Source organism: Peromyscus leucopus, chromosome 10 (assembly GCF_004664715.2).
Source record: "Peromyscus leucopus breed LL Stock chromosome 10, UCI_PerLeu_2.1, whole genome shotgun sequence".
Classification (NCBI taxonomy): domain Eukaryota; kingdom Metazoa; phylum Chordata; class Mammalia; order Rodentia; family Cricetidae; genus Peromyscus; species Peromyscus leucopus.
The window spans coordinates 5,071,231-5,090,616 of NC_051071.1; the positions used below are offsets into that span (position 1 = coordinate 5,071,231).

A 19,386-nucleotide genomic window follows, 5' to 3' on the forward strand; every position below is an offset into this window, starting at 1 on the left:
TAGTTGGTGTCCCCAGCTGTGTGCCTCAGAACAGTCACCTGGTTCAGCTCCTTGTGGGGGTCTCATGGGGACCAGCCAGTAGTACTTTGTATTTTATTAGAAAAACAAGCTGTCTTGGACGAATAGAGCAGGCCAGGGTGAAAACAAGGCAACACATAAACAGTTATACAATGGGGATAAATTAATCTATTTTCACCACTGTTATAAAGGAAACAAAGATACTTCATTAAACATTGGCAAAAAGTGAATTTATATTCTCTTATTCAATTGAGCAGCACTTTTTTTGTAAACTGAGGCCTTTCAGGAGGCTCAAGTAGATTTAAATTTCTAATAAGAATTTATTTGAAATAAGTAAGTTCCATGTAATATAAATATAAATATGCAGCACCAATTCAGATACTGCATGAGACATAGAAGACATTTTTCATTGCTTCTCTGAAATTCCAGTTTGATATAAGGTGTTCTCTACTTTACCCTAGTTTGGGGTCTATTTCTGGCCTGCATTTGAAAGTAAGAGTTGATAGCTTGAATGGATGAGTCAACCTAAGGAAACAGCTTTTCATATCCTTGTATGTCTTTACCTTAATGGCAGTCCTGTGTGAAGGAGAGGAGCCCTGATAAGGTGATGCAGAATCTCCTAGCAGCTGCAGGGTGGGAAGAAGGGGTCCTGGCCCTGTGGCATTGATGCTTTGAACGCAGCCTTGCAAGGAGGCACAAAGGAAATGCTTATTGTTTGTGCCTCCTCTTTCATCTTACAGGGAAAATGCACATTAACTATATTTATTTCACATTTAATTGTGTATTCATTACACTTAGAACTTTAAAAAAAGCCTAAATATCAAAAATTGTACCAATAGTTGATAATAAAGTTATTACAATAGTATTATTAACAATAATGTATTACAATAGGTGAGAAAAGATTAGCTGACAGCTTGGTCAAGGTGACCTTGCTTTTGTTTCTCAAAGTGATTTATGTAGCAGGCTTTCTTGAACCACCAGCCCCAAATCATGACATGGAGACTTATTATTAATTAAAAATGCTTGGCCTTAGCTTAGGCTTGTTTCTAGCTAGCTTTTTTTTTAACTTAAATTAACCCATTTCTATTAATCTATATGCTTCCCTGAAGCACATTTACCTCATCTACGTACTGTTCATCCTGCTTTCCTGCTTCCTCTGTGTTTTTATTTGGGAGCTGGTTGGCAGTCCAAAGAAAATGCCAACTACAGATTTATGTGGAGAAAAAGACAAGTAGGCTTACATCAAGGGTAAGAGTACAAGAAATTTGGAAAAACAAGTGTGTGTATGTGTGTGTGTGTGTGTGTGTGTGTGTGTGTCTGTGTGTGTGTGTCTGTGTGTGTGTGTGTGTGTGTGTGTGTGTACAACTATGTAATTTTTTTATGTGTGTGATCCTTGGGCTCAAACACAGGGCCACGTGTCTGTCAGGCAAGCTCTGCACTAATGAGCCACTTCCCCAGCTTAAAACTTTCTTCACACATATTTTCTAAATGTCTATAATGAGCACATTTCATTTGAACTGGAAAAATAAGAAATCAAGAACTTTTATTTGGAAGGTCATCTTTTGTAAGAATGTTTGAAGCTACATTTTATTTCTATGATGTTCTTAACTTGACAGTTAAACCAAGGTTAGGCTTTTTAGATATTTCTAGAGTTGAAAATAGCTCCAGAGTCACAGAACCAAATTACTCCCGGTAAAGTTCTGAAGAGTTATCTATCACAGAATGAACAAGGCTCATGTCGCTTCCTTGAGAGGCCCTACTGACTCTCTGTCTTGGGTTGGAAGTGTGGTCAGTGGCTGACTGAGCTCACTAGCCAAGGGTGTGCATTCAGAAACTGGACTATTGTGGTCACACATCTTACTGTTTCAAATGTATTTGAGTCTAAAGAGTACTGTTGAATTTCCTGTTCCTCTTTGCAGTATATAAACTGTTTCAGCTTCTCACCGAAGAAATGGCTTGTTTGACATTTGTGTTGTTTTCATACAGCTGATGGAAAATGTCTGGTGTCGGTTGGTTTAGACGATTTTCACAGTGTTGTGTTTTGGGACTGGAAAAAGGGAGAAAAGATAGCCACAACCAGGTAAGGATGTGCAGAGCACTCAGGACACACTGCTGCTAGCTCACTTCAGTGAAGCTCAGCCGTCTCCACCTTTTGTTTAGTGCTTATCTTCAAACTCAGATGAAATTCAAGTGGAAACTTAACACCTAAGTGAACACATATCACTTCCTTTCATGGTGTCAAGCCTGATGTTCAGCAGTAATGTCTGATGAGAAATTAGAAAAATCTAGAATGTGATGGGCAGTGGTGAAGCACGCCTTTGATCCCAACACTCAGGAGGCAGAGCCAGGAGGATCTCTGTGAGTTTGAGGCCAGCCTGGTTTACAGAGTGAGATCGATCCAGGACAGCACAGAGAAACCCTGTCTCAAAAAAAAAAAACAAAAAAAAAAACCCAAAAAAAAACAAAAAAGAAAAGAAGAAAATTCTAGAATGTTCCCCAGACCACTCTTCATCACACCCCTTCCGTAATACTTCCATTATATCTAGAAAGCTTTTTTCCAGCAGCAGAAAAATGTGTGCCTCACTTCTTGTTTTTCCTGTCTTAGAGGCTGGGAAGGACTTGTCAATGTCACTGGAGTCAGAAGCACCATTTGTCATGAGGCTATGGCCTGTTGGGAAGGAGGCCCTATCGAGTGCATCTGCCGCTTGCTTTCAGAGCAGGCAAATTGTTTCCCTAATCTCCACACCCTATAAATAGACTCTCCAGACCGACTGCTGTTTATAGCCCACCTGTCCTCCCTTACCCCAGCTTCCCTTTCTGCCTCATCAGCACTAAGTCCGAACATGCCTGTCTACTCTCATCTAGCTCAGCCATGTGCATGGCCCGGTCAGAGGTCAAGACTTGGCAGCCACAGTCCAGGAAGGCAGCTTGTTGCCCAGGCACAGGCTCATACCCTCTCAGTTAGTTGTGACCTACATTACCAACATCCTGTGTCACAATATCAAAGTTAATGGACTTGAACTGTAATGTTTGCTTTTTAAATTAATACTGTCTACTACCGTGTTACATGGGAACAAAAGTTGTTTGTATTGAATGAAGACCTGCAAATTGCTGGAGACAGAGCAGAGCTGGAGCCTTGAGGACTGCGTCTGACCTTAAGAGTTGCTCTGAGATGGTTGTCGAAATGGAATTCTTGGCAGCAGTGACCCTCATGGCTCTACCTGCATGTGCTCTCTCTTCTCTTCTTACTTCCTGGTGTCCCTCACTCTAGCCCCTCGCCCCTCTAGGCTCTGTTTCCCTTCCAGACTGAAAACTGAATTTTAGTTTAGTATTCCTGATAAGGTACTCTCTGCATACACATTATCTCCAGAAAACTCTGTGTCAGCATTGAAAACTCAAGATCCCCTCTGCAGCTGTGGGTGACTCACGGTTGCATGTCGGAGACACTATGAGGAATAGAAGGAGTACATCTTAGTATTAAAAAGGATATTTTACTTCTGTTTAATTAGCACAAAGCAAGCTAATGTTGTCATGTTAGTAACACAGTTTTTATTCAAAATTGTTACCCAGGATTAAGTCCCATTCCAAACACAGGAAACCTGCAAAAAGGATTGCCCTCTAAAAGTATTTTTTTTTTTTTTTGTAATGATGGCACTAATGAGTACTTTTTCCCAAGTAGAAGGTTAGGGACCAGTAAAACTCTGTGGGAGAATACTAGATTTTTTAATTACTAAATGAATATAAATATTTACATAGTATTAATGCTATTTGCACAAATATATAAATAACCAACTAGTTAAATAAAAAAGAATGTAGTATGGCCTTGAATGATGCACTGTAATAGGTAAAAATCTAAAACCAGGTGACAGAGAAATCATGCTGTATGGAGTGGCCCCATCCTGGCTTGCAGAACCCTCTTAGCTTCTGAGTAATTGCTGCAGAGGGGCTACGTGCCACCCCTAGCTTCGCCCTGAGGAGTCTCAGTCATTGCAGCCTTGCTTTGAACAAAGCATGACCGCTATCTGTTCTGGCATGACAGTTACCCCACAACACGTGGTTACCTGGGATGAGAATGACCCCTTGGGGATGGGGCACACAGTGGATGGCGAGATACCCAGAGTCCACATGTGCCATCTGCACCACACTGCACTCTTGGGATTGCCCTTCATTTATGAAGGTGTGTTACGTGAATCTGCTCATTATCAGCTCAGGAAAATAGACACATTCAAAATTGCCAAATGAGGTCTTGTAAGGTCTCCATTAAGATTTGAGACCCTCTGTTTGGATGTATTTTTACCATTGCTAATTTCATGAATGATTTCAGCTACCTATTTACAGTGGAATTTTTAGATATATGTTTATCTAATATATTTTTAGATATGGTTAAAAACTAAATTTCTTTCAATTTTTAAAAGAAATTGTTGGTATACCTACTTTATTTTTAAGCTTTGTAGTAGCACATTAATTTTACATAATAATGGGTTTCATTATAATGTTTTCATACATGTAGATAATGTATTTTGATTCTATTCACTCCCCATTATCCTGTCTTGTTCCCCTCCCACTTGTTCCCAACTAGTCAACTTCTGTTTTCATGGTGTGTGTGTGTGTGTGTGTGTGTGTGTGAGAGAGAGAGAGAGAGAGAGAGAGAGAGAGAGAGAGAGAGAGAGAGAGAGAGAGAAAGTATAGGTGAGGGCTTATTTACAGGAGCATGGGGAATTTACTGGTGACTACCCGCTGAAGATGTCTCTCCCTCCCCCAGCAATCATTAGCACCTATAAATGCACAAAGGGTCAAGGCCTCTTACCTGCTCCCACCTCCAGGACGGAATGTTGACGGAATGTTGATGTTCTTGGTCGGCCTTATGCATGTAATCACAGTTACTGAGAATACAACACCCTTCCTGCAGCTCTTCACTGTTTCCTACCCTTCTCTTTCAATGTTTTCTGAGCCTCGGCAGGGTGATACAGATGTCCTATACAGGGCTGAGTATTCAACAGTCACTTATTCTCTGCATTTTGACCAGTCATGAGCCTCTGCAATAACTTCCACCAACTAACTACAGAAGTTTCTCTAACCCAGGCTGACAATAGCACTAAACTATAACAGTTTAACAAGAGACAACATGTCCATTTAGTGAAACAGCAGTAGCTTCCCCATTGTGGCCTATGCCCTCCCCAGCCACAGGCCTTTGACCAGGTTTACAGCACAAGGCACGCATTCCCTCTATGGAGTCATTCTCATATACAGGAGAAAGTGACTGGTTACCTCCGTAACCGCCACGCTGCTGTTATACCAGTGGTATACACATCTCGCCTGGAAGTAAACCTAAATTTTGCATTGTGTAGCATCCTAAAGGGTTCTGAATCAGTAGGTGACATTCTTTCTCTCTCAATGTCTGTGGGTCAGGGGCCTCAATTTATAGTTAATACATTTCTAGCCAAAAATCATCTTAAGCTGATATAGTTAGTGCCTTCTACAGAATGTGCATTTGAAGCTTTTCATTAATAATGGCATTCCTTCTACTTCTCTTGCCCAAGATCTCACTATCTCAGAGTTACATGCAATCCTATGGTGGTGTCACTAATTTTATCTTACAGAAACATCTGGATACATTTAAAATTCTTTTAACTCATAACTATGTAGATAAAATAGGGACATTAGGGTAAGAGAACAGACCCAAACATGTACCCCCTCTCCAATACTATTATTTTATAGTAGACTCCTGTGTGTTTTAAATATTTTCTTGGTTGCTTGTTTATCCTATTAGATACACTTAATGAAAACTAAACCAAATACATGTTTTTAATATAGCTCTATCAATACATTCATCTAAACTAGAGGCTATTTTTTCCTGTTTGTCTCTTACAGAGGACATAAAGATAAAATATTTGTGGTAAAGTGTAATCCACACCATGTTGACAAGCTGGTTACAGTTGGGATTAAGCATATCAAATTCTGGCAACAAGCAGGTACTGTTACATTGTTATTTGGGTTTCTCATTTATGTAGCTAAGAGCTGTACCCTTGCCTTGAGATGAGGGGTCCTATTGCCATTATGTGGCCAGTCTCTCTGCAAACTGAAATTATAAATTCCTTGATAAATACTCTTTCCCAATTTTGCATTAGACTATTTATTGCATAAAATGTGAAGCTTGAAAACCCCTATATGATGCTATGCATATTCATCAGTGTCTAGAAAGCTTTTGAAAATACTCTGCTATGAAAATAATGATTTTTATATTTAGTCATCTGAACTGAAAGCAGTAATTATGCTGTAGTGCTGAGTAGGAAGTAATTACTTTGGTTGAGTGAATAATGTTTTCAATATTTTGAGGATTCTTTTATTAGTACATCGCCAAATTTGGCAGATGAATTAAACCCTGACTCTGTACATAGAAGGGGGTCAAAATAAGTATTTGTTAGATTATATGTTGACAAGAGTGAGGAATGTAGATGAATCTTAGAATCTTAGAAGGTCTTATTAATAAAATCAAACCTGAGCCAAGTATTGGGGTGAGCACTGGAAGATCAGAGAGACAGAACAAGCCACAGCTAACCTCACCTGGCCAACTTCTCAGCTGGTCTTGTTTCCTCAGACTGGAAGCCTCTGTGTCCTCATATCCGAATGGCTCTCAGCTGAACTGTGCTGCTCAAAACCTAAAAGCTTAACCAGCCAAACGCTTAACCAGCCAAATGCTTCTAGTTCCTGGTCCTCACGCCTTATATATCTTTCTGCTTTCTACCATCACTCCCTGGGATTAAAGGCTCACTTTCTGGGATTAAAGGCGTGAGTCACCATGCTTGGCTGTATCCTTGAACACATGGATTTCTGCTCTAGAATGCTAGGATTAAAGGCGTGTGCTACCACTGCCTATCCTCTGTATCTAGTGGCTTTTCTGTTCTCTGACCCCAGATAAGTTTATTAGGGTACACAATATTTTGGGGAACACAATACCACCACAGAGGAATAAATAAACATGGGAAGCAGCCGACTTTTCTCACTTGCAGGATTGTTACAATTATATCTGAATTTTCAGTACTGAGCCCAATAGCACAATGAGCATGTGTGTGCTGCTGCTCTGATGCCTCCTTGCTTTTAAAGGACAGGAGTAGCACCCTCTGTATGAGGAAGCCAGCGGGATTAAGTGTTGGATGGAGCTGGGTTATTAGCGATAGTCAGCGAGTATAGAAAATGGGAACACCTAGGGCACAAATCTGATGATTGTTCCTGTATATTATCTCTCCTATATAACAGCTCCATCTTACCGCAGAATCACCATGAAAAAGATTGAGGCAGACAGAGCATGTATAACATTTACATTTTACACACGCCGTCCATTCTGGCTGTGTTTTTTTCTTCGGTTTGAGACTTCCTTCTTCCCTGAACCACGCTCTCCTTCAGCAGGCGCAGGAAGGAGGCTGACACTTAGGCTGTGTGTGTGCCTTGGATTAGCAGCACATTAAGTCCTCCATCTGATCAGACCTGGGTTCCTTAAAGCAGGGGCTCTGTCCTGTACTGCTACCTTGACAGTTGGACAGGCTGAGCCATCCTTGAGCACTCGATGCGCTTTGATCAGGAAAACTCACAGAATACTGCTATGATACTTACTGGCCATGTAACCGTCATTCAATGTATAGCCCCCTTGTTGTTTTTATTACTTTGACACATCATGTAGGCAGTTTTTTCACTGAAGATCATCTTTCCATGTGCTCTGAGGAAGCTTCAGCTTTCTAGGGTAATATGTACTGTTGCTCTGCTCTAGGTGGGGGCTTCACCTCCAAAAGAGGAATTTTTGGAAGTGCTGGAAAACTGGAAACAATGCTGTGTGTTTCTTATGGGCGAATGGAAGATCTAGTGTTCTCAGGGGCAGCCACGGGAGATATTTTTATCTGGAAGGATGTTCTGCTACTGAAGACAGTGAAAGCTCATGACGGGCCCGTGTTTGCTATGTATGCGCTGGACAAGGTAGGTCTGTTTGTCAGTTCTTTTTCCTTATTAGCTTTAGAAGAACCACTGAGATGCCTGAATCTAAAATAGTGCTATCTGAATTAGAAAGTAGTTGTCAGAAAGGACTAACCAAAGGATAAAAAGGAAGAGAACACACAATTTTTATAATTTCTTTTGTCAGTAGCTGTCCATGTACTATTTCTTCATTTCCTCACACCTGGACTTCCAGCTGTCACTCTAGGAGTCTCTTCCGGAGTCTGGGGTAGACATGGACGCACAACAGCAGAAGATTGCAGCTGGGGTGTTTCAGGACACAGGAATGCAAAGACCTGGAAGTACCAAGTGGTTACTTCACTGCCCCCACGCTGGCTTGTCGTGACCACAGGTTATGTTCATAGCAGGTCTGCTCCCGAGTGGACAGCAGGACAGGTGAAGTGTGCGCATGGGCTGCGTTCCCACTGCAGGTCACTGTCCTCGTCCGTCCGGCTACCCGTCTGCCTCACGGTGTTCTTTACAAAGACACCACTTAACAGTGTGTGGAGAGCTCATTCTCTCAGTTAAAATGCCTGAAATGACAACCTTCTCATTCGGCTCTGATTGGCTGGTAGTGCCAGTTCATCTGTGCTCTCTGACGACTCAACACATTTAAAAAAAGACATCAAGTTTTAAAATATATCAATAAATATGTTGAGCCCACAATGAAAGTAGTCTTTGTTGGAAGTGCAGTTGTAATGATACTTTTGTAGTTGAGCTGTTCTTTGCTGGCAAATTTGATTTTGACTAAATTGTAAACATTGGGGAAAAATTGAAACATAATGCAAAATTTGTGGAGTCCTGAAAGTCAGTGTGGTATAACTGAGTCAAATGATTTTATTATTTAGGAAATTAAGCGGCAAAATCACCATGAAACGCAAGAATAGTTCAATATAATATACTCTGTTTATATTTAACTTGAGGAGTGCCTCTCCTGGCTACAGTTCTATCCAGCTGTTCTCAGTATCCACTGAAATTGTCTCTAGAACCCTAAGGGAATACCGAGAACCAAAGGTCCTCAGGTTCCTCATATAAAAAAATGAAACAGTATTTGCCTACATCCTAGGCACATGCGCACGTGTGTACACACACACACACACACACACACACACACACACACACACACGCCATGTACTTAGAATTATGCACACCCCTCTGTGTACTTTGAATCCTGTGTAGATTGCTTATAACAGCTAGTGCAACATAAATGCTATACGAGCCACTGTAGTTGGGAAAACTAATGTTAAGAAAAATGCCTGCGAATGTTCACCACAGATGCAGTGCTGTGCTTCCCTTATATTGTCATCTGTGAATGCAGAATCCAAAGATGCAGAGAGCAGCTACAGTAAAAAGAAGGGCATTTCCTATAATGGGCTTCAAAATACAATCTCCTTGTGAGATTAATTGAGCTGTACTAAATTAAAATTTTGATGGGCTGGAGAATGGGCTCAGTAGTTAGGAGAATCCAGGTTTGACTCCTAGCACTCATATGGTAGCTCATAATCATCTATAATTTTAGTTCTTGGGGACCCAGTACCCTTTCCTGGCCTCCACAGATACTTCATGCTCATAGTGCACAGATACACATGCAGGCAAAATCTCATACACATATAATAATGAAAAAATTTTTAAAGACTGCTATCACTGAATTTTTTTTTCATTTAGAAGATATACCTGGAGCTGCCTGACCTAAGAGAACTCCTGATGCGGCTAGAAAAGAGATTAGTCATTTTGATGTGTGTGTGTGTGTGTGTGTGTGTGTGTGTGTGTGTGTGTGTGTGTGTGTGTAAAACCTTTACCTTCACGGGGCTTTTGGTGTGTATATATGATCTTTTACCTTCACAGGGCTTTGTAACAGGTGGAAAAGATGGGATTGTGGAACTCTGGGATGACATGTTTGAAAGATGCTTGAAGACCTATGCCATCAAAAGGGCTGCACTGTCAACTAGCTCTAAAGGTACCACCCTTAGTATGCGATTGAGAGCATTCTCTTCACAAGAATGGGGCAATGGTGCAAATTCTTGTAGTAGTGGTTCTTAGCCAATCAGATTTCTTTCTTCCCATCAGAACTCTCAGTCCTTGGCAAGCAGGTCAAGGATGATCACCTAGCACCTAGTACTTTGGAAATAGAAGACACTATGTTAACCCGCCTTCCTGGTGCTTACTAAATTCAACGTTCTCCCCTCAGGCCTGCTTTTGGAGGATAACCCTTCCATTCGTGCCATCACCCTGGGGCATGGACACATTCTTGTGGGGACAAAAAACGGAGAGATTCTAGAGATTGACAAGAGTGGCCCAATGACACTGCTTGTTCAGGTACCTCGTTTGTACATGTTGCAAACCATGTCAAGGCTGAGAATGCGGTGGGGCAAAGGAAGCAAAGGGCATTGATTACACAGAGCTTCCTGGGGTGCTCCAGCACGGTGTTCACAGACCAGCAACCTCGCTCCTTCCAACCTCACCACCTCTGTGGCCCGGGAGTCTGAGCCCAGCTGAACTGGTTCCTCCGTTGTGTTATTCAAGGCCAGGGCTGGCGGGGGAGGGGGGGGCCTCTTTGGGCTCGTAGGCTGCTAGGAGGACCTATTTCCTGCAGCTGTAGGACTGGCATTATTTTCTTGCTAACTGTTGCCCAGAGGCTACCCTGTCAGTCACCTATCCACTAGAGTTCATTGGGGTACACAGGATCTCTCATACACTTACTTTTGTCAGAGCAAGAAAAAACAAATAATAATAAGACACTAGGATCTTATGCAGCTTAGTTATATCACACATTCCCTGGAACTTTCTGTCACCTTTGTCACATTCTACTGGTTAAAATCAAGTCACAGGTCATGCCACACTCAAGAGGAAATGATTATGCCAGGGAGGTCATAGGGCTTTGGAGCCTGCCTATCATATTCCACCCCTGTCCACCAGTTGCAGCTATCCCAGCCGCATGTGAAACCAGTTTCTATAGTCTCCAAGAGCCTTATCCCTTACTAATACATGCTCAAAGTTCAGAATCTTATCATCCAAATCAAACCAAGTGTGGGTGGCACACCTTAGATATCTCTTCCTCTGATCTGTTGGTCCATAAAACTAATGATAATTTCGCTGTTCCCACACACACGTCTTTAGGCCTTGCTTCACACAGCCACATTGTGCTCTCCCAAACCTGCTTCTCTCAGGATACAAACTTATGTAGAATCAGATTCAAACAGCACAGAAATGTTCAATGGGCAGGAGTCCTGCCTGGTCTGGCAACACCAGACCTTGCAGGTGAAGAGGCGTGGTGAGCCGTGTGTTCAGAAGCTGTAGTGAAGAGATGGACTGCTTCACCGGGTTTACTGTTGATGTTAATTCCAAGTTAAACATGAAGAGAAAACCTTGTCAGTCAACAAATGCGTTAATGAACAGATAGCTTTCAAAAGAAGAAACATAAATAGACAATAAGTATTTTTAAAGGTGTTGAACACCATTACTTATCAGGAAAATACAAATTAAACTACTTTGAGATTCCATCTCAAATGGCTACCATAAAAAAACTGCTGGCAGGAGTGTAACGAGTCTTTCCCTGTCCCACCAACCAGCTCCCAAATAATGACAGAGATTTGCTATTAATTATGAATGCTCAGCCTTAGCTTTGGCTTGTCCCACTAGCTCTTTTAATTTAATTTAACCTGTTTCTATTCATTTACATTTTGCCTTGGGGCTTTTTACATTTCTTTTATTCTGTGTGTCCTACTTTCTTGCTTCCTCTGTGTCTAAATGGCCGACCCCTAGCATCTCCCTGTCATCTCCTTTTCTTTCTTTTCCAAGCCTAAATTCCTCTTACTTACTTTCCCTGCCTGAAAGTTCTACCTATACCTCCTCCCTTAGTATTGGCCATTCAGCTTTTTATTAGACCAATCAGATGCCTTAGGCAGGCAAGGTAAAACAGCAACACATCTTTACATAGTTAAACAAATGCAACACATCCTTGCATAGTTAAACAAATATTCCAAAACCCATAGATATGGGGAAAAGGAGGGACCCTTATTCCCTGCTGCTGGCAGTGTAAAGCAGTTCAGTCATTTAGGAAAGACATATAAAGGGTTCTCAAAAACTTAAAAGTAGAACTTCTGTATAACCCAGCTATACACCCAAGAACCGTATCCTTCCAACAGAGACACCTGCACATGTGTGTTTTATCCTGCCCTTTTTCACGATAGCAAAGAATGGAATCTGCTTAGATATTCTTTAGTGGATGAGTGGTTAAAGAAAATGTTATTTACTGAAAATTTTATTCAGCTGTAAATTTCTAATAATGAAGTTTGCAGGAAAATGAATGAAACTGGAAAGGATATTGAATGAGGTAACCTGGACTCAGAAACACAAAAAATGTATATTCACTGTCACATACAGATCCTAGCACACATGTATGTGTGTGTGCATGGAAACTGGCTGTAACCTATGAAACATGTAAGGCGATCACTAGCGGGGGAGGGGAGGGAAATGGATCTAGGAGGGGAATTGAATGGAAGTTCAAAGGGGAATCAAAAGAAGGAGAGGAGATAGGGAAGGAGATCAACAAAGGCTGTTTTAAAATGATGCATGTGTATTAAAACTAACGAGAAAGACAGATGATAGGTAGATAGGTAGATAGATAGATAGATAGATAGATAGATAGATAGATAGATAGATAGATGGATGACAGACAGATAGAATAAAGCCTCTTTTAAAATTGGTAAAACACACCTGAAACCCCCACATCTGACGGTGCGGCCCGAGGGAGCTACACTGGAGACAGCCCCACCCCCACATCTGACGGTGTGGCCCGCGGGAGCCACACTGGAGCCAGCCCCTTGGATGTCGTCTTTGCTTCTCTTGGTCCCTTCTAAACTAATTTCTCTTTTTCTGGTCATAACTTATTTAATATTATGAAAAAGCATATTTTAACCCCTAAAAGTTTGAAAATGTTTCAAAATTAAATTTTTTCCATAAATGCTAGATTTCTAAGCGTTTTTGAAAATTTTATGATATAATTTAACCTACAGTGTAAACTTCTAATTTTATAAAATGTTATAGTTGAGGCAATTTTACTTAAATCTGCTATAAACATGATAATAGGGGCTTTTCACCTTTTGGCTTTTACCCTTCTGTTCTCTTCTGTTTGTTACTATTGCTCTAACAATGAATATGATCTCTACTGTGGCCTGTTGAGTACCTACTGTGTGTCAGACAGTACTATTGGACAACATTTATCTTCAGGACAGATTTAGGAAAGTTGTTTAGTAGGTGAAGAACTGAAGCCATCGACATTTCCCACAGCCATATGCTAAGAATCCCAGAACTACAGCTTAACCCACCCCCATTTTCACTACTCTAGGCTGCCCCCCCTTGTCCGACAGCTACAGACACGATGGGAAAGCAGAGCAGGAAGGTGAGGAAGGTTCAACCCCCTGACTGGGGCTCCACCTGAGCCCAGGTGTCAGCCTCCTCCATCCTCTCACCTCACGTGTAAGCCAATCTGTCCCTGCAAATGCTATGGCTGACAGAAAATGATCTGTGAGAGGCAAGAAGGAAATCTGGTTCAACACTTAGTAAGCTGGGCTAGTTCAAACTTCTAGAGTCTGACCACTAGCAGTTTATTTAAGCACAGTGCAACTTTGGGAAAAGTTTCCTTGTGACAGTTATCACACAAAGCTTAAGGCATGACTACATCAAAACTCCTTTGCAAAGTACCTGTGATTTCTTCTGTAAGAATGGGTTCTAGGGAGAGGGATTTGTAATGAGCATAATAGTAGACTTTTTTGCAAAGTACATGAGACTTCTTTCATAAAAGTGGGTTCTGTTGACTGAGACACAGTGCTCAGGAGTCTGGGAAATTGAGGCAAAGCCTGGCTTTATAGAATAGCAAAAGATTACCAGGTTATTAGCTCCATCCACTCCCAGCCTTCTGGGTGGAATACAGGTGTAAACCCTTCTGTTGAAGAGACAAGCTTGTGAGCTGAACATCCCTGCGTTCTCCAGGGCTTATCTGTGAGCATGAGGACCTGGTGGCTCCTGCACCCTTCCTTCTCAGCACCGTTCCCCTCTCACTTGTTGTTCCTTCCTGGGTAAACTCAGGGCTTGTGCTCAGTTGGTCCTTGGAGTTCCTGAGATCTTCCCTACGCTTCGTGGAGGAACAAGGGCTGGCTGCTCCCTCAGGACCCATAGTCATGTTTTGAGGGAAAACATGCTGGGAGAATGTTCAGGAGCCACCATCCTCTGTCCTACTCTGGGCAGGTTTCAGAGCTTCTGTTCCAGTTTGATGCACTTGGAAGAAGGGGTGTTGTTTTAGAGAAGGGCAGCTGGTTTGGGAGCTGGGGGAGCCAGCAGCATGTAGCAGGGTTTGAAAACCCTACTGTGCACACTTGGAATATAACCCAGCTGTCCATTACACTGCTGTGGTCAGCTTCCTAAGTGATGAGGAAAGTCAGAACTTGGCTCGATTCTTGTGTCATTCAGGGTCCTTCTGGCCTTCCTCACTGTCCCTGTACATGTGAGATTTAAAGTGATCAGCTTGAGAAAAATAACAGTTTTGAAATCCATTTGAAACAGTGATTTCAAAGAATGTAGAACCTGATGTGCAAAGAGACTCAGTCACAGAAAGCGCTCGGCAGAACCAGTTAGTCGAGAGAGTGGAGATGCCCTGTCACCCTTCGCTTGTGCCTCTGAGGCGAAAGACTTTTAAAGAGACCAGCACCGAGGATACAAATGCAGTGCACCATGGTCCTGAGGGATGGAGAAGGAGCCTGTCACCCAGCCCACCTTTCCCCCATAGACATGACTATCCAGGGACTTCTGCCCAGTCACTGTTTTGCTCAGACAGCTTCCCGGATAAACTATCATCCAATTTCTCTTTGGAAGCTGCTGCTCCCCCAGAACGTTCCAACTACAAGCCGCCCTGGGGCATGTGGCCTGCCTGCTTACCACTCTAAACAGGGCATCTGGACAGCTCAGTTAACGGTCTGCTTATTGCTGCATGTCAGGAATTCTTCTCTATGCTGCTCATTGAGAAATAAATTACTGTTTTCTTCATGTTAAGTGTTTATATTTAAAATACTGGATTTTTGTGGTTGTTGTTGTTATTATTTTGTTTTGTTTTGAGACGTGGTTTCTCTGTATAGTTCCTGGAACTCACTATGTAGACCAGACTAGCCTCAGACTTACAGAGATTCACCTGCTTCTGTGTCCCGAGTGTTGGAATTAAAGGAATGTGCCACCATCACCCAGTTAAGTGTTGATATTTAAAATACCGTTTTGTCTCAGTTACTGTTTCTAAGTCAGTTAGAGTGTTTATTTGTGATAAGATAAGGGCATATGGAATTGCCTCTGTGTGTATTATCAAGCACCTTTCAGCTTGCTGGTGATTACTGTTGGCACATGGGCAAACCAGTTTATGAACAAACATTGAATCTGAGCTGCACCTATGACTCTGAAGTCAAAATTTAGATTTACTTCTTTTCAACCAGACAAATGCATCCTATAGCTCAGTGGCAGAATGCTTTAAGTAGCATGTATGAGGCCCTAGGTTCAATCCAAGTATGAGGGCAGGAGAGCCAAGTCCACTACATGTGAAGGACTACAGCTGTATAAACAAGAAGGTTGCTGGCCAGTTCCGTGACAAAGATGAGTGACGTCTACACCTTAGAGTAGTCTGGTTCCACCAAAGGCAGTCACCAGTGTCAGTGTGGTCAAGTTGTTCCTCCACAGTGTGTTGACATGGTATGTGTCTGCAGTTAAAACAGGACGAGGATCTAGGGAGATGCTCCTTAGTAAAGTGCTTGTTATGCAAGGATGAGGAGCTCAGTGGGGATCCCCAGTAACTGATTAAGAAGCTGGGTGTAGTGCTGTGCATCTGTAACTCCAGGGCTGGAGCTGGGGCTGGGCAGAGGCTGGGCAGCCAGCCTGGCTAAATCACCGAGAGACCCTTTTCAAAAGTTAGAGTGGAGAGCAATTAAAGAACACACCCAATGTGGTCCCCACACACAAAGTACAGACACACTATGTAATCATGCACACACACATACACACGTAACAAGGGGGAGAGGTGGGAATTTTACAATTCACCTGGACATTTGTTGCCATATGGGCAAATGTCTTCCATGCTGTAAACAAACCTGGTTTGTATCATAAACAGCCAGCTTAAAAATCATACTTAAGAAATGACTTAATGCTAGAGGGAGGAGGTGGGATCTGTAGGTGGTATGTAGAGTGAGTAGAAAATTTCTTAATAAGGAAAAATGGAGAAAAAAAAAAGAAAGATCATACCAAACAAAATGAGAAAAAAAAGAAAGAAAGAAAGAACTTAATGCAGTCATCTTGGTTCATGGAAACTGTTTCTTCATGTCTTAACCTCAGAGGTACTCTCAGCCTGAAAATGCAGCACAAGCTGGGGAAGGACTAGCCGGAAAGCCTGGGTTCACGTGGTCCCGTTTCCTCTCCCACAGGGTCACATGGAAGGGGAAGTGTGGGGACTGGCAGCACACCCTCTCCTGCCCATCTGTGCAACAGTAAGCGATGACAAAACCCTTCGGATCTGGGAACTGTCCTCCCAGCACCGCATGCTGGCGATACGGAAACTGAGAAAAGGTACACGGCATCTCCTGTGTTGATTCCTTCATTCCTCAACTACGGTGGCCTGAGAGCGCCTGTTATACACCCCAAAAATATCCTAAGCAAGGGAATTCAGAGTCCACCGTGCAGTTAAACTAAGAGCACATGGAGCCCTTCCAGAGGTTGGTCTTGACACCTCCACACCATTCACTCTGCCTGTACTATACAGGCGCTGGCTGCCTGGGGCTGCGTCCTTCCTCTTTGAGAGCTGAAATGCATCAGCTTATAAAATAAAACAAATGACGAAAACCATTATCTATCTCTATGACTATCAGTCCCCAGAATTCATGGAAAATAAAAGGTCAGTTTGATAGGAAAAAATAGTTGATGTCATAAATGTGTATTGGACATCTACACACAGTGGGGTCACCAGGAGGGCCAGTTCAGCAAATGCTTCTTGAGTGGCTCTATATGTCAAGCCCTGAGGATCCCACAGAGAACATGAGATTTGAAAGGAGTCCCAGCAGCAGCAGGTAATCTGAGAGAAGTCTAAAATAGGACTCTTTGTAAAGGGGTGGGTAGGGGTGAAATGACCAGGCTATGCCACCAGTAGCTACAGGTGCCATTGCCAGGCTTGGGCTTGAAAAGACGAAAGGATGGTTGGTGGAATGGGGAGTAGAAATGTATGAGATGGTGGCTTTGGAGGAGCAAATGCTCTGACCTCCCAGTCTCCACTTTCCGGTCTTGCCATGCTTCATCCTGATCAAACCTACCCAGGCACCAAGAGGCCAGGGAGCTCCTGACACAGTGCACTCAGGCCAGCTTCAGGCAGACAGACAGGTAGAGATGGGTGAGAGGTAGAATGGCTATCCTGTAGGAATAGGGGCCATGGAAGCTCAGCCCAGACTGGCCAGCTGGACTGCTTTCTGAGGAGGAAACAGGGAAGCTGAGCCTTGTGGTCACAAAAAATCTTAAGGCAGGAAAGGTCCTGGCCCTTGAGTATTTGTGCTGAGTCATTCTGCAGACGTGGGAGCATCTAAAGGAACCATGCAAAATGAAAGCATAGAACTGGTAGTTGTGAGTCAGAGACCCTGCTAGCACATCACTCTTACTCTGTAAACGTGGGGGTCCTCTTTCCCTCTCAGCCTGTTGGCCACCAGGTCGAGAGGGGGAGGAGGCAGAAGGGGCAACAGACCTCCAGGAGACGGTTTCGGTGAATCAGCTCGATTTTATTCCAGAGAATAAGGAATATATAGGCCTGGGGAGCCCGGGGACAAACCCTAATTTTCATTAAGTGGCCCGCTCTTACCACAAGGCTTAGTGTGTGCAGTAGGGTCCTTTAGCAGAGCTCCTAGAGCAAGTCTTCTCAGCAGGGATCTGTGCCAAGGGTCAAGCTAAAGGTGAATCAGGCATCTGGTTTTAGGGACAGCTTTCAGATAAGATCAGTCCTCCAGGCCCAGGGACTTTCTCCAGATAAGGGCAGGTGGAGAGCAGGAAGCTTTGCTGGGGAGGGAGCTCCATGTTGCTGAGCTCTTGAGATAAGCTGCCAGGCCATGGCAGACTGCGACCACTAACCAGCCAGCAATGTATCCTAACATGCAGAGACCCAGTGAACAAGGCCGTCATTCTCATTGCTTACAGATTAGGAAATGAAGACAGGTTTCTACAGCAGTTTGTCCAAGGTCATCTAACTAATAAATAGTGAAACCGAACGCACACTGCAGCATGGTGGCCTCACAGAGCAGCCTGTTTGCCCTGGTTGTCACCCTCTCCCCACATTGCCTCACTTTTCCCTCGATGCCTACATGGTGGAGCAAGGATTCGACCAAGTCCAAGCCATGCTTTGAACAATCAAATTGTCTCGTCCACTAACTTGCATTGGTGAGATGAAACTGGGACCTTGTTGTGGGAGCTAGTCAATGGACTTCAATCCCTAGGTTAAAAATTAGTCAAGAGAGCCACTATTGCCCTTAGATGATAGTTCAACCTAGCTTCCCCTGCTATCCTGATGTAATTGTTAACATCTCTCCTTTCACCCTAAAACATGGCCCAGTTTGTGCAGTAACTATGGTTCCCCCCACCCTGATGATGCTCCCAGGGCTGGCTAGTCTTTGTATTGTCGCTCCAGCAGCATGACTGACTCACGGGAGGGAATAAGCGTAAGTGGACAAATGAATGGGGATACTGCTTACATAAACCGATTCAAAGTTACCAGAATGCACACAGCTCCCAGCGTCTGTCAGCAGAGGCGTGGGTCCCCACGGAAGCTAGACTCAGCTGCCTCAGCACACGGCCACATGGCTAGCTAGGACTGTGGCAACCAGAATTTTCCACTCTTGGTTGTGCCTTATGATCCACAAAGCAGAGAAGCTAAAATTATAAGGGGTTTTCTAAATAAAACAAAAGTGTATGCCAGTCATGATATCCCAAAAATGGTTTCTAGACATTTTGTTGGAGCACTCATGTTCTTGACTATTTCCTCTTTTCTCAGAGGATGTCATCCACCAGCCCTCTCTTGCAGTCACTCAGCCTACCTACCTTAAAAGGCCCAGATACTCCAAGATAAGGAAATGAATGAATAAACCTTATGGAAATTAAAGTTTATTTTTAAGATTGACCTTTTTTACTTATGTTATCTGTGCACCTGTGTGGAGGTATGTGCACGCAGACACTCACGTGAGAAAGTGTCCGACTCCTGAAGTCAATTGGTGTGGGTGCTGGGAACCAAATGGAGGCCCTCTGCAGGAGCAATGAGGGCTCTTAAAGTGTGGTTTGGATAGTGTGTGGGATGAAGACTATTTAATATGATAATTTTCACAGATTTAA

The 19,386-nt window shown here is 43.0% G+C and overlaps 1 protein-coding gene across 9 annotated transcripts in view; it reads left to right on the top strand.

Annotated features, from left to right (window-relative positions):
- Eml6 (EMAP like 6) overlaps positions 1–19,386 on the top strand; it is a 268,175-nt gene that overhangs the window by 191,686 nt on the left and 57,103 nt on the right. For all 9 annotated transcript variants that reach the window (XR_005092272.1, XR_005092273.1, XR_005092274.1 and 6 more), the window contains 6 exons: positions 2,005–2,098; positions 5,890–5,990; positions 7,784–7,986; positions 9,847–9,958; positions 10,190–10,317; positions 16,455–16,596. Coding sequence is in view for 6 of the 9 variants with exons in the window: in XM_028891555.2 (XP_028747388.1) it covers positions 2,005–2,098; positions 5,890–5,990; positions 7,784–7,986; positions 9,847–9,958; positions 10,190–10,317; positions 16,455–16,596 (780 nt within the window). In the remaining 3 variants the exon portion in view is untranslated. The remainder of the gene's footprint in view (positions 1–2,004; positions 2,099–5,889; positions 5,991–7,783; positions 7,987–9,846; positions 9,959–10,189; positions 10,318–16,454; positions 16,597–19,386) is intronic.